The sequence below is a fragment of the Portunus trituberculatus genome, chromosome 15 (assembly GCF_017591435.1).
Source record: "Portunus trituberculatus isolate SZX2019 chromosome 15, ASM1759143v1, whole genome shotgun sequence".
Lineage (NCBI taxonomy): Eukaryota > Metazoa > Arthropoda > Malacostraca > Decapoda > Portunidae > Portunus > Portunus trituberculatus.
Window position 1 is genome coordinate 11,509,194 of NC_059269.1, and position 15,147 is coordinate 11,524,340.

Genomic DNA, 15,147 nt, shown 5'->3' on the forward strand with positions numbered 1-15,147 from the left:
CTTAATATGGAGAAGCGTGTGGGCGTGGGCGTCAGGGTGGGCGAGTCATCAAAGCTTGGTCTGATTTACCGCCTCGCCCGCTGAAGAATGGAGGAATAGATAGTAACAGACAGGCGAGCTTCTAATCTTATTGTTTCTTTAAACTGTACTGGGAGAGTGAAAGAGAGGAGGTGGTGGTGGTGGTGGTGGTGGTGGTGATATTTCTTATGGTTCGTTTCGCCTTATACACGTCCTGGAAGAGGGAGAGAGACAGAGACGCTGGTGGTGGTGGTGGTGGTGTGGTAGTGGTGGTCTTTCATCTATTTCTCCTTGTGGTCTTATCCCTTTTCATATTATAGCTCGCCTTGGTCAGCTTTTATTAATATGCAGATTAATGTAAATAATCTTTGAAACACACACACACACACACACACACACACACACACACACACACACACACACACACACACACACACACACACACACACACACACACACACACACACACACACACACACACACACACACACACACACACACACACAGTAGGAAGTAAATCTTGTCTTTTTTAAGCTGCACATCTGTTTGAGACTATTAGAAAAATAAATAAGACTAATAAGTTGGAGTTTACGAGAAAAAAATTAATGAAAGCACAAAACCAAGAAAGAAACGTAGAATGGAAATGAATACTTAACGCACTGAGAGAGAGAGAGAGAGAGAGAGAGAGAGAGAGAGAGAGAGAGAGAGAGAGAGAGAGAGTAGGATTAAATCAAAACTATTATTATCATTTTTTCCTCATTTTTCGGCCTCTTCACAAAGCATCTGGAACAATGACATCGTGGTTTGTGGAGAACACGCAGCATTAACATTAGCCGCTCGAGTATCATTACATAAGTCGTGGTAATTATGATCTTTTTTAATACTCTTGAGAGAAGTTACAACGCTAATACTCAGGACTTACAGACTCGACTGGCGACCTGATCCCATCCTCTCCTCTTTCCCCCTCCTCCGCCTCACTCATTATCTTCCTGCACCGTTTTCCTTAACTGATATTGGTGGTGGAGGTACGAGTGATGGGTGTGGGTATAGCCAGGTAGTAGTAGTAATAGTTGTAGTAGTAGTAGTAGTAGTAGTAGTAGTAGTAGTGATGGTGGTAATATTGTTATAGTAGTGGTAGTAGTAGTAGTAGTAGTAGTAGTAGTAGTAGTAGTAGTAGTAGTAGTAGTAGTAGTATCCCAATCTTCTCGGTACGTCTGTGTAATATTCTTCTCTTTCCTTCTTCCCTCAAAGGAAAATAAGATAGATAAAAGAAACGAAGCTAAAAGTCACGCAAATAGATGAAATAAATAAGAATAATATGAAAGCCTTATATTTTATGCTCATTACTGTAACTATATCTAACTTCCTTTAGCTATAAAAATGTTCAGTACGTCACTCTGCTCTCATATTTACCAGATTTCCTACTTCGTGTTATTTTCTTGTCCTAATTTGTTCATCGTCATCATCCTTCTCCTCATCATCACTGTCATTTAGATCCTTTCCTCCTCCTCCTCCTCCTCCTCCTCCTCCTCCTCCTCCTCCTCCTCCTCCTCCTCCTCCTCCGCAAAAAAAAAAAAAAAAAATGCCGGTTTCTCAGTCTCAGTTCATGCTTCAGTGCTTGGCGTGAATGTCGTGCTATGCTTCATGGTGTGCACAAACCGTTCATTACTGGCGCGGGGTGTGCGTGCGTGCGTGAACGTGTGTGAATTAATGCCCCTGTATGTGAGTTAAGTACCGGGGATTAGTGGCCCCAGCAAACATTGAAAAAAAGGAAAGTAAATAGATAAAAGTGAAGTGATGATGTTACACGAAGCTGAAAGTTAGACGAGACAGCACGGTTAAGTCCCTTCATGGCGCATCACCCCGTCCATTAAAACTGTGAGTGAATCAGGAGTGTTGCGGCATTAAGCCTTACACACACACACACACACACACACACACACACACACACACACACACACACACACACACACACACACACACACACACACACACACACACACCTGAATTCCTTATATAGTTTCGTCTCTCTCTCTCTCTCTCTCTCTCTCTCTCTCTCTCTCTCTCTCTCTCTCTCTCTCTCTCTCTCTCTCTCTCTCTCTCTCTCTCTCTCTTGTGTAGTCATATATTTCAGAGAAGATTAGGAAGCTGATCTCAGTAAAATGGCGAGAAACACACACACACACACACACACACACACACACACACACACACACACACACACACACAGCCTCCACAAGCACGCCTAGTCACGTCACGGTCTCCTATCACTGTTTAGATCTTGTGTATGTAGCACGAACGTTATTCACTAGTGGTCACTTTATCCTGCGTTAATATCGTAAGAAAATAATGTAGCGCTGTAAGAGGGATTGCTTCTACGTTTTTGTGGCTTTTTTTTTTCTTTTTCCGTTTTCTTCTTTTACTTTTCTTGTGGTGGGTTATAATATAGTGTTGTCTATTTTTTCCTTACATTTTTTTCATTCTTTTTTTTTTTTTTTCTTCTTCGTCTTCGTCTTCTTCGTCTTCTTCTCCTCCTGCTCCTCCTCTTCTTCTTCCTCCTCCTCTTCTTCCTCCTCCTCCTCCTCCTCCTCCTCCTCCTCCTCCTCCTCCTCCTCCTCCTCCTCGGAAAAAAGTAACGAAAAACATGAAAAAGAGTAACAAATATTGAATGCTTTTGTTTCTACTCCTATTCTAACCACTTCCCTTTTCCTTCCATTAAAAAAAAAACTATTACGGACTCTTTTTCATGGCACTCTTTTTGTTTCATAGCAAGTTATATCCCCTTAATCCCTCCCCTCCCCCCCCGATTCTTTCCGAGCGCCAAAACCGACTAGGGAGAGAAGAAGGGGAAGTGTAGCAGTTTAACCTCCCTTCCCTCTATCTCTCCTCTCTTCCTTCTCTCCCCTGTACCTCTGCGTCCCTTTCTCTCCGTATCCTTTCGTGCGTGGCGTGGACCCTCATCTCTGGCAGCGGCGCGCAAGATAGCAGCAGCAGCACCACCACCACCAAGAGACCCCCGCTGTGGAATCTTGATAAGGTGTAAAAGTTATTAATACCAGCCACTTGGTGTTGGCGGTGATGATGTGGCGAAGCTGGTGATGGTGGTGGTGGTGCTGGAGAAAGTGTTGGTGATGAAGGGAGGAGTGGCAGTGGTGGTGGTAGTAGTTAGTAGTAGTAGAGGGAGGGATAGTGGAGGGAAGAGGAAGAGAAGGAGGATATCCGGGCAGACCGTAAAGCGAGTGTTTACGATGGCCGTGAAGGCAGGTGTGGGCGGGGCTGACACACACACACACACACACACACACACACACACACACACACACACACACACACACACACACACACACACACTGATAAGCACACATCACCAGACAGCATGTCTTGGCAACTCTTAACTCTCATTACACAGTTGAATGGTTCCTTACATGCTAATATCTCCATCACATCCTCCTCCTCCTCCTCCTCCTCCTCCTCCTCCTCCTCCTCCTCCTCCTCCTCCTCCTCCTCCTCCTCCTCCTCCTCCTCCTCCTCCCCCAAGCGCTGAGGGAGCCGCAGTATATTCCAGTGTGGTTTGTGCATCATTCTCGGGTTTGTGATGTCATAACTCTCAATATGTATGTAAAGATCTCGGCGGGTTCCTGCCACGTTGACTTTACGACCACTAAAAGCATTTCCCTGCACGCCACTACGGCAGCTTGGGGTCAGGATGTGAGGGATAGGGGACTGGGAGGGGGGCATTTCTCTCTCTCTCTATCTCTTTCCCCCCCACCTCCCCTCCCCTCTCCACCACTGTGCCACCACCTACTCGCACTTTTTTCCTTCTGGCACCTCCTAAATAAAGGCTCGCGCGTCTTGAGGCGAGTGGCAGCACAGGCGAGGAAGTAGTCAGGATCGTAACATGATTTTCCACCAGCTGCTTTATGATGAGTGTGCCTCGAGGAACGCCAAGTGTTGTCGGGCAGGCAGGCAGGCAGGGCGCAGGGTGAGCGAGCTCGTCGGTTCGGAGAGTGTCCCTGATAAGACGCTCTTGTGCGGTTTTATGCAGCGTTTTATGCTTTTTTATTCCCGGGTTTATGTGGCGGTTTATACGTTTTATGCTGCGTAGCGAGCGCGTGGGGCAGTTGTCGTGGAGTAATGGCCGGCATAAAAGTTTTACACGACTCCTTTACGGCCCACACCCGACGACTGCCATGTTGCGGGGCTGGGGAGCGGGCGCGGGCCAGGGGAGGGAAAGAGGCAGCTTGAGTCTAGTAGGAGTGCTGTGTAGGGAAGGAGTGAGCCACAGGTTGAAGCAAAGGCCAGCGAAGAGTGCTCTTGCAGGAAGGAATCATGAAATGTATCATGAATTTCCCTTTCCCCATTCTCTCTCTCTCTCTCTCTCTCTCTCTCTCTCTCTCTCTCTCTCTCTCTCTCTCTCTCTCTCTCTCTCTCTCTCTCGGGTGTATTAAGGGTTTGAGGAGGATTTTTCCCCGCTATAAGTTTTACTCTCACATTGTGATCATGATTGGTGGATTTTCACAAACTTGCCAAGGTCCCACGCGTGCTGAGTTGCTGCCTCAGCGTATGCTGGACACGGCTCAGCGGCGCCGTAACAATTTATAGACCCTTGGGAATCCAGCGGTGCGCCGCGAACCCCGCCCATCCTGGTGTTGTGTGCGCCCTGCAGGAGCCGGCACTGACAGGTGTGAATGTCACGCGTGTATTGTGTAAGGGACGTCATGCGTTACTTCGATATTAGATATTAATGTATGTTTTCTTCTTCCCGCAGGTCTCTGATGCGGAGTCTGACCTCTTCAGGGCATCAAGTAAAGGTGAGTTTTCTGCAACACAAGTCTTTTTTGGTTTTGCTTTGCATTGAAGTGTGTGTTGGTGAAAGGCAGAGCGTGCGTGTGTATGCATGTCATGAGATGCGGTGAGCACCAAGTTTCTTGAAACTGCTTCCCCAACGCTGAAGGAATCCACATCTCCATCACGGCTGTGGCAACCTGTAGTGTCAGCGTGAAGCGGAGACAGCTGAGTGCGAGAGTCAAGTTGCGTTCATCATAGATTGGGAATCCCTCAAGCTTTTCTGTCTATTTTTCACTTGTCATTTTCATGACACTAGGTAGGGAATTTCTTTTATATATTCCACTATCAACATATCCGTCACCAGCACACAAGTCTAAACAGAACAAATTTCAGTCCGTAATTTTACTTTTTTTCCTAATTTCCCAATTTTTAAGAAGTGGGAATGTGTGGCCGTTGCATGTGTCACATTTTGAGACCGTGTTATCAGGGATGCTGGATGCGGCGTGGTGGTGCAGCGTAAATAACGATTTACTGATAGGCGAGAGTTGCGGGAGACTGCAGTGTTGCGGGCTGCTTGGCAGACAGGTTGAAGCGGTGGGTGGCGGCGCCGTGCAAGATGCAGAGCTACATGGACGGCGACACATCCCGCCTTGTGCACCTGTGCATTGTTAATGGTGAACTCTGACATGTGCTGCTCCGGGATGCTGCGACACACACACACACACACACACACACACACACACACACCACGTAGTGTAGTGGTCAGCACGCTCGACTCACAATCGAGAGGGCCCGGGTTCGAGTCCCGGGAAGCGGCGAGGCAAATGAGCAAGCCTCTTAATGTGTGGCCCCTGTTCACCTAGTAGTAAATAGGTACGGGATGTAACTCGAGGGGTTGTGGCCTCGTTTTCCCGGTGTATGGAGTGTGTGTTGTGGTCTCTGCCCTGCCCGAAGATCGGTCTATGAGCTCTGAGCTCGCTCCGTAATGGGGAAGACTGGCTGGGTGACCAGCAGACGACCGAGGTGAACACACACACACACACACACACACACACCGTGGAATGTATACAAAAAGAGGAACTTACTAGGGTTTCTGATACAGCAGCAACACATAAGCAAGTTCTATATATACACGCAAACAAGAGAAAAAATATTAATCCTTTGTTCCTGGTATATATTTAGATGGGTAGGTATTTGTGGCACTGGTGGTAGATCTAGAGAGAGAGAGAGAGAGAGAGAGAGAGAGAGAGAGAATAAAAGGAGAAATATAGAAACAAGGAGGGAGAGGGAATGGGTAGGATGAGTGAGGTTGAGAAATGAGCTGTGGTTTTATTTACACATCACGATTTCTTGGGATGATATTTGTCTTTTAAAATCTCTTGAGCTAACATGTCGCTGTAGCTAAACATAAGTATAGGAAGGTTGCTGTCTGTACACTGAAGACTGAATAAAGACGTCATACAAAGAGACGGAATAATGGGAGGTGCTTGTAAATCCCATGTCTCTTTGTGTTTGTGTATTAGCTGATAGTTGGATGTTAATCTCATTCACCACAAAGCATTAGGTAGCAGCCCATAATTGTGTGATTGCTTCACGATGGTTTCTTGACAATTGGCTCCAGACTGCTTACATTAGTTGGTGTAAGATTGCTTCTAACGTCTTGTACTGTATGTACGTGACATTGGCTGCAGGGTATTCACATGGCAGTTTTTTCTTTTTAGGGTTTTGTGATGGGCAAGATGTTGAATAGCATGTACTGGCTACTGTACTCTGCAATGGCTCACCATTATGACAGACATATGCAATATTTATGTAATGTGTGTGTGTTTGTGTGCTTTCTGGAAATTGTTTTGTGCTTGTATGGAAGTGTAAAAGAATCCCATCTTAACCTCTTTAGTACTGGGGCATATTTTTACCATGAGTTTTGGGTATGATTAGGCAATTACATTACATACATTAGAAAGGGTCTGTGGAGGTCGGAAGATTAATAGCCAGAGTCTCATCTATTTTAATCCTCACATAAGTTTCTGAAGCTATATAAAATCACCATATAATTAGCAGAATAAGTATTAAAACGTGTCATGGTACTGAAGAGGTTAATTTTTGGGGGGAATGAGCAGTCAATTATTTGTCTTGAGCATAAATGTAGACAATTCTGTCAAACTACTCTTTTTCCAGGATCATCTGTTGAGGGTCGTCTTGGGGAAAGCACAGCATCGGTGCGGCCAAATATCACAGATCCACCCAAGCCCCTCCCAGTCAGGCCAGAACGACCACACCATCCTACTTACAGGTACCTTGTTTAGGGAAAGAATCATAATTTACTTCTTGAAATATCAATATAAAACAAGGCTGTAAAAGAAAAGTTTATGGAATGTTTTCAGAATTTTTAAATGTATAAAAAGGTATATGGAAAAGAGGTGGTTTTAAGACAATGCATGAATAAGAATAATACGGAAGGCAGTAAATCACAAAAAATACTTGGAAATGTCAAGACAGTAGTTGCAGAAAGGATTGTAACTTGAGATGTTGAAGTATGGAGAAGAAACTGTGATGGAATGAATGCCTAGTGTGTGATTTGTCATGGTAGTAGGGAAAGTGACGGGAGACTAGACTTGGCTATCATTATGCCAGTCTGCAAAGGCTAAGATATAAATAAATGCAGGAATTTAGATTGATAGAATGCTACAGTTTTCTTGCAGCTGTACCTCTTTTGTGTGACCATCATAGTGTTCCTCTTCATACCACAGTTCTTACAATCTCAAATAAGCATGTCAACAAATTTCTTTATTTATTGAAACTAGAAATTAAATATTGGATGATGCACATATAATTACTGTACTGACGCAATGTTAATCCTCACAGCAACGGTCCGGTTGAAGTTGGCCACTACCCTGCAAACTTTCCTCCTCTGAACACTGGTGCTGTAGCCTCCACCCAGCCTCCTCCTGCTGCAACTGCTGGGGACCATAACAAACCAGCCTATCTGCCTACTCATCAACCACACATTCCACAAACCCCAACACAAAACTCCCCATCTCTCACTTCACCACATTCTCACCCACACCATATACCTCACACACCACCCATCACCTCGTCATCCACTCCAACTACTACAACGCACACACCTCACACGCCGACACTTCACGCCCCAACACATCACACGCCATCACTTCATACCCCGGTGCTCCACACACCACCCCTTCATTCACCAGCACATCACACACCACCTGTCCACACACCTCATACTCCCATACCCACACCCACACCCCCTCAGGCACCCAGGCCACCACCTCACATACCCCACTCACCATCATCACAATACCTCCCTCAGCCTGTAGCATCATCTACCACCACAACCAGTACTACCACCACCACCACTACCACCACAACTACTACTACAGCAGTAACAACCAGCACCACCACTGTAAGCAGCATCACTCACAACCATGTGGGAAACAGCAATCGAGTGAGCAATGGGCCAGTGGCAGGTGGGGGTGGGGGTGGTCAGGGGGTGGGTGCACCGGTGAGCAAGTACAGTGTGAGAGCTTTGGTGTCTCCCACACCACCGCAGCACAACCATTATAATAACATAAAGCCAAGTCCGGTTACATCCCCACGTAATCACGTTCGATCTCCTCATCCATCTCCTCTTGCTACTACACCAAGTGCTGCTGCAGTCAAGCCTCCAGTGCCCTCCGGCACCCCAGCCGGGGCAGCTGCTGCACCACCCATTCCCACAACTCCAGTCTCAGGGGCTGGCTCAGGGCCAGCAGCGCCTGCCCTGCCGTTTGGAGTTAAGATTGAGCCAGGTGAATCCATACGGCCAAGCCCAGTCAACAAGAGCATCCATCATCCCACCCACTCAGTGCCAGCTACAGCCACAGTCAAAGTAGAGCCTGGCTATACACGCTCTACTCCGCCTTCTACAACCAAGGTCTCCGCTCCTCACGTACATTCAACAACTTCTTCTTCATCCAGACATTCTCCTAGGACTCAGGATCATCACATTTCACCATATAGGTCAGTTTGAGACATCTCTAACTTTGGTTTTCATACTTCAAATAATTATGCAAGTGACATTATTGCACTTAAATTTTTAAATGCTTTAAACTGTACAACTGCTGATAAATTAATGTAAAAAGACTAAAAATGTTGTCAAATATAGAGTAATTGAGTAAACTTCCAAAGAATGTTTAGATTTTATACAAAACTATCCAATGGTTCAGTAGCCTTACATAATCACTGGAAATTAAATATCTATTGCATATAATGCGATGCTGCTTTTATATCTCACACACAAATAGCTATCCTACTAATGAGGTACAAACTTTACAGCTCTGCAAGTACAATTGTTAGCAGTGCAGCTCCTATACCATCATTATCACGTTCGTGGCCAAGGTAGCTATGTTCAGTTTTCATTTAACATTTTCTTGAGATATGATGTTATCTTTAAATCTGATTTTTTTTCTCTTACCTTAAGACTATACTTTCACTGGGTGTCTTTTAACAAATAATTATATTATCTTCACCACTTCCTTCATAGTTTTGTAAAATTGTATCCTAATTTCACACGATAAATCACAAGTCTCTTGTGACATTGTGCTTCAATAAAGAAGACTACACTTCTCAGTGTCTTGCCTGAAGATGATGTAACTTAGGTTAGGTATGTAGATATTATTACTTATATAATAGTGTATACATATAATATATTTTTATTTTCAGTCCCGCTCCCGGTTCAGCTCCAAGCACTTCTAGCAGGTTATCTTTGAATCGTCCACCTTTGCCTCTTCCTACATTTCCTCTGCCGCATCCCCCAGTCTCTGCTCCGCTGCCGCCATCGGGCATGTTCGCACCACCTGTCCCACATTCACAACAACAACTTGGTTCTTCCTCCCTCATTCCACCCACACACTTGCCACCTGACCCCCTTGGTAAGTAAAAGTTGTTATCATATTTAAATTTTTAGTTTCCCAATGTGGTTGACAAGCATCTGCCATGACAGGAGTTGTAAGGGTAGACACCTAAGATGTTCAAAGCTTCAACTATCAGATCATCTCTAACACAGAATTAACAACATGAAAAGTAACATAATTCAATTTTCAAATGATACAACATGAACTCAATATTATTATACTTTTGTCATTGCTCTATATTTTGTTCCTTTCTTTATTTTTGCATCACAAACTTTATATATACTTAGACATACATAACTGATTTGCATTGTGGATTGGAATTCACAAAACACCACTTATCAGAGTTTTTCTTTATCCGTAAGGTATGAACTATGGAAACTCCTTATTAATTTTTCTGTTCTTGTTTACAGGTCAGGCCGATCTTTTACGTAGAGAATTAGATTCCCGCTTTTTGGCCCAACAAGAAAGGCCGTTTGGAATCGGTTCCAGTGTCTTGGGAAGCTTCAGTTCTCCTGCCTTCCTACGTGCGGAAATGCACCATCATCAGCACCAGCACACACATGTCCATCAGCATCTTTTACCACATATGCCACCACCACCACCTCTTCCTCCACCTCCATCAAGCCTTTTTACTCCTTCAGCACCTCCATCAATGGTAAGAACATTTACTCTGTAAGATTAATAATTATTAGTAGAGTGGAATTGATGGAAAATGTGAAGACAATGTTAGACTCAAAGGTGATCAGTTAAACAAGCATGAGTTTGCTATACATGGCAGGATGAATAAAGAACATGTGTGTAAATGCATAAATGATGACATAGTCTCAAGGGTCTTGTGTGTAGACTCTCTTGCATATGTACTGATCAGATCTGGTTAGGGGATGGATCATTTATGGTCCAGCAGGACTAAACCAGTTCTGCTGTCAGGCTGATGGGGACTAACTCAGGTAAATAGCACACCTGGCCTTCACTGTGTGGTAGGTGAAGGGAATGCATATGGCCTTGACAGGGTGTGGGGGATGCCAGCCTTTACACGGAATATTAGCCTAGAATATTAAGTTAGTTTCTGAATGTAAAAATATTGTAAGCTGGACAGATGTTGTTTTAAGATGAAATAGTACCATTGTGCTGCATCATATAATTAATCATACTTCTTCTTACACAGTTCAAAGAGGTTAAAGTGGGCATAGAGAACAGCCTGTACCGAGGAGGCAACCTCAGCAGTAATTACAGTTCTGGCATTTCTATGGTGCATCCTCCTCCATCCACCTTCGCTCCCCCATCTCATATAACATCTGTACCACCCAAGGTAAGTCAAGTCTACACAAATATAATCTGACTTTTGTTATGAGCTACTAAGGATCAATGCTTGAATGAGACATTTTCATTGCTGATTCCCCTCTCATCCACTCTTCTGTGAAATAAAAGATCATGGCATTTTATTTATTTTATTTTTATTTATTTATTTATTATTTTTTTTTTGCAATTATAATGTTTTTTTTTTCCTTGAAAATAAAATTCCCTTTGTTTTACAGATTGGCGAAACCAGTCAGCGCAAGCCAGTGGTATGTCCTCTTTAGATTTACTTCATGGTTTCAGGAAATATAATAATTAACTTTATATTAATCCAATGAAGTCATTTCATGTGACTTCCCTTGAACTTACTTCAGTATCATGTAATAGATGAACTGTAAATGAAAGGGGCATAACTAAAACTTTTTCTTTTATTTACTTTAACTAAAGCAGTAAAAACAAATAAATTAAGAGCATAGGGATTACTTTAATTTTAGTTATTTTTCACATCACTGCTGTTTGGACAGTTAATTTCTTCCTTCTAAACTGACCAAAGAGATGAACTAAAATGTAATTTTCCTTTGCAGAAGACGGGTCGTTGGAACTCAATGCACGTTCGCATTGCATGGGAGATTTACTACCATCAACAAAAACAAACACCAGAAAAACCGAGTGCCAAGCTAACTCCAGACCTACTGCAGCCTCCGTCAGGGCCTGGGGTTGGGGCCGGTGCTGCAGGAGCACCAATATTCCCTACTCTCCCAAGACCACCTGACCTTGGGACCTCAATATTTGGTCCTGGACCATCACATCGTTATGACTCTCCACTTTTGAATCATCCCCACCTCACCCCTTCAGTGCCTGGCCTCAGTGGCACCAGGTACCCTGGTGGAGCCCCTGGACCTCCCCCATCAGCAGGTGTTCCCCCTGCAGCCTTTCACCATAGTGGCATCACGCCAACTTCTATACCAGGGCCCCCACCAGGTTCCATGTTCTCCAGGGAAACATTACCAACCGGGTTAACAGTGCCTCAACCAACACCTCATGACGCATGGAGGCAAGTGACAGGGTTTCAAATGTTCCACTTATTTTAGGGATTACTTTTACAGAAATTTGACACATCTTTTAAGGGATTAGTATGGAGTTTAGCTCCATGTAGGGAAGATGCTTAGCTCACTTCATACCAAAATGCATCAAATGAGTGTATATTACAAAATTGTCCCTAATGCAACCTGAAAGAGATCACACTCACCACTGAGTCAGTGCATGAAGCAGAGTAACTCACTCACTACTCCTGTGCCCTCTAACCATTTCTACTATCTTTGCAAGTGTTATTATTACTTATGCTTGCTATGCCTTACTGCCAGGACACATTGAAACTCATTGGCTGCCTGGGATGTACAGTCAATACATGAATGGAAAAATAAGATACATTGAATGCATCATGTAATCAGTCACACACATGCCACACCAAAGACAATGAATTAGGGAACACACATCTAACTACTTATCAGTCACATAAAGCACTTTCTCCTCTATATAAAGAAATAGTTATCATTTAGCAGATTTTTTAATTACTAATATGTATAGTAAACATTCTATCATAAATGTTTCTACCTTTAAGGTTAATATAATATATTACTTAGTACTAAATAGCTTACTATTTGTATTAAGGAAATTTTTCCATTTCAGGGTGCGTGCCCCTACGCCATATGGAGCCGGTGCTGGGCCGTGGCCCATCAAGCCTGACATGGCAATGTATGAAAGAGAACGCAGGGAAGAAGAGAGACAGAGCCGAGAACGTGAAGAGAGAGAACGCAGAGAAAGAGAAGAAAGAGAGAAGAGGGAGCGAGAAGAGAGAGAAAGGAGAGAACGCGAAGAAAGACGAGAAAGGGAAGAGAGAGAACGAGAACGTGAACGACGTGCCGAGCTTGACAAGGATCGGGTTGCCCGTGCCTTGGATGCTAGTCATGACCGTGTGCTGCCCAGGAGAGATAGTTCACGGTCACCACTTCGCCCTGATCATAAAGACCAGCCTCCCTCACACCCATCTTTGTCTTTGCCAGGCTCCAATCATTTACCACCTGGGGCAATACCCTCCTCCAGTATGAAGACAGAGGGGCGCCCAGATTCAAGACCTGGTTCCAGGCCAGGGTCTAGGACATTAGATTCTAGAATTAAGCTGGAAGGAAACAAGGATGAGGTGATGATTGTTGGTGGAAAGGAAGCACCTCGCCACCTACCTCACAATGTGCCACCACCATGCTTACCACCACCACCTGCATCTGTTGGGATGCTGCCTTCCCACTCCCTTGCTGTAACCATGGCAACCACTTCTGCCGGCCAAGCTTTGGATCGTGCTCGTTTACTAGGTCCCTCGGCATACCCTGGTGGAGTACCTCCTCATTTAGGACCCTGGGCAGAGCCCTTTAGAGATCCTTATCGCTCTGCACAAGAGATGTCTGCAGTTAGAGCTCACGATCTAGCAGCTAGGGAAGCTTTGTTGAGAGGGGACCTGCGGGATCCAAGAATGAGTTTGGTGGCCAGAGAAGAGCAGCTATTGCATCCTAATCCATTGTCATCACTCATACTAAGTGAACGATATAGAGAGCAACAACAGCAGCAACATCAGCAGCAAGCCAGAGAAATATTTGAACAGCGTCACCTTGCTGCTGTAGCCTCCGGAGCATTGTATCCTCCCACGTCGTTACTTCCTCCACATCCAGCTGTCTCACACATGGCATCCACCTTACTGAAAGGAGGTCCAACCTTAGGCCCTGGCCCCCCTGGTCCCAGTCTGCATCCATCACTGGCCTCAGTGCATGGACCATCACACCCGGGGGCACCGGGCCATCCCCAGCCACCGCCACCCTTAGGACCTGGCTTGCCTCCACCTCTCATCCCCTCAATGCGTGGCGCCTCCCCGGCTCACCCACGGCCTCCAGATAAAAAGGATGACCCACGCTGACTCTAGTCATCCCCGAGTCTAACAAAACCTCAGGTGGTATTCAGCAGAGGCACTAGCTAAGGCTGAAACTCAAACTACCTGCTGCTAAAGGAGCACCTTTGTTGGCGGTGGTGCAGGGCGGGCAGCCCACAAGACTAAAGCACAGCCCCAAGGGCAAGCTGAAGTCAACGTGTCTTTCATAATGATCAGGCTGTGGATTGTAACACAAGTTTTGTACTATACTTGTACAGTAAGGTGGTCCAGGGCCACATCCTCCATTGTCCTTTTATTTAACAATTTTGTAGATATTAATTGTTTTCCTAAAGTATTTTGTAGAGAAATCAAATTAATATGGACATGACTGAAATGATCTGAACCAGACTGACACTGACATTTGTTAAACTGTTTCTAAATAAATAAGTTTGTTAATGATGTATTTATGTATATCCTACCTGTAATAACCATCCACTAAGTTCATGGCAAAGGGCAAACCCCCACAACCAAGCAATAATCACTAATAAGAAATGTATAGGAGATGCATGAAGACAAACAAGGAACCAAAGCCGCTGGTAACAGAAAGCCTTGGAAACAAAAAAATCTTCATGTACTTTACATGGTTCCTGTAGCAGAAGTGTGGGCAGTAACTCCATCCTCTGCTTAAGATGTGGGACTTCGTGCCATGGAATACTCCAGGATCAGAATCAAGCAGCAGCGAACTACAGGTGCCAAGTACATACGAGAGAGAGAGGGTGTGTGTGTGTGTGTGATAAACATATATCTACGGAAGGCAAGAATTATAGAGGATTTGAGGGAATGGCTGGACAAGTATCCTGAACGAGTATGAGGAGTCCCAAAAAGGAAAAACATCAAAGTAACAAGATATGCTGGAGGAGACAGACAGGAAGGAAGTGGTGAGTGACTTTATTAAGAATGACAACAATTTATACTCTATAAATCAGACACGTGAAGCATAAGAAGGGCGGTGAAGGAGATGTTAGCTAAGGAAACACTGAATCTGATATATATATATATATATATATATATATATATATATATATATATATATATATATATATATATATATATATATATATATATATTTATTTATTTATTTATTTATTTATTTATTTATTTATTTATTTATTTATTTATTTATTTATTTATTTATTTATTTATTTATTTATT

At 44.1% G+C, this 15,147-nt stretch overlaps 1 protein-coding gene across 1 annotated transcript in view; it reads left to right on the forward strand.

Moving 5' to 3' along the window:
* The window catches only part of LOC123504309 (autism susceptibility gene 2 protein homolog), a 401,373-nt gene extending 386,982 nt beyond the window's left edge, over positions 1–14,391 (forward strand). Inside the window, exons 5-14 of the mRNA XM_045254727.1 lie at positions 4,787–4,829; positions 6,985–7,099; positions 7,672–8,829; positions 9,145–9,207; positions 9,532–9,740; positions 10,133–10,377; positions 10,888–11,031; positions 11,258–11,287; positions 11,603–12,072; positions 12,708–14,391. Of these exons, the coding sequence (XP_045110662.1) occupies positions 4,787–4,829; positions 6,985–7,099; positions 7,672–8,829; positions 9,145–9,207; positions 9,532–9,740; positions 10,133–10,377; positions 10,888–11,031; positions 11,258–11,287; positions 11,603–12,072; positions 12,708–13,983 (3,753 nt within the window). The 3' untranslated portion in view covers positions 13,984–14,391. The remainder of the gene's footprint in view (positions 1–4,786; positions 4,830–6,984; positions 7,100–7,671; positions 8,830–9,144; positions 9,208–9,531; positions 9,741–10,132; positions 10,378–10,887; positions 11,032–11,257; positions 11,288–11,602; positions 12,073–12,707) is intronic.
* Positions 14,392–15,147: the final 756 nt, after the last annotated feature.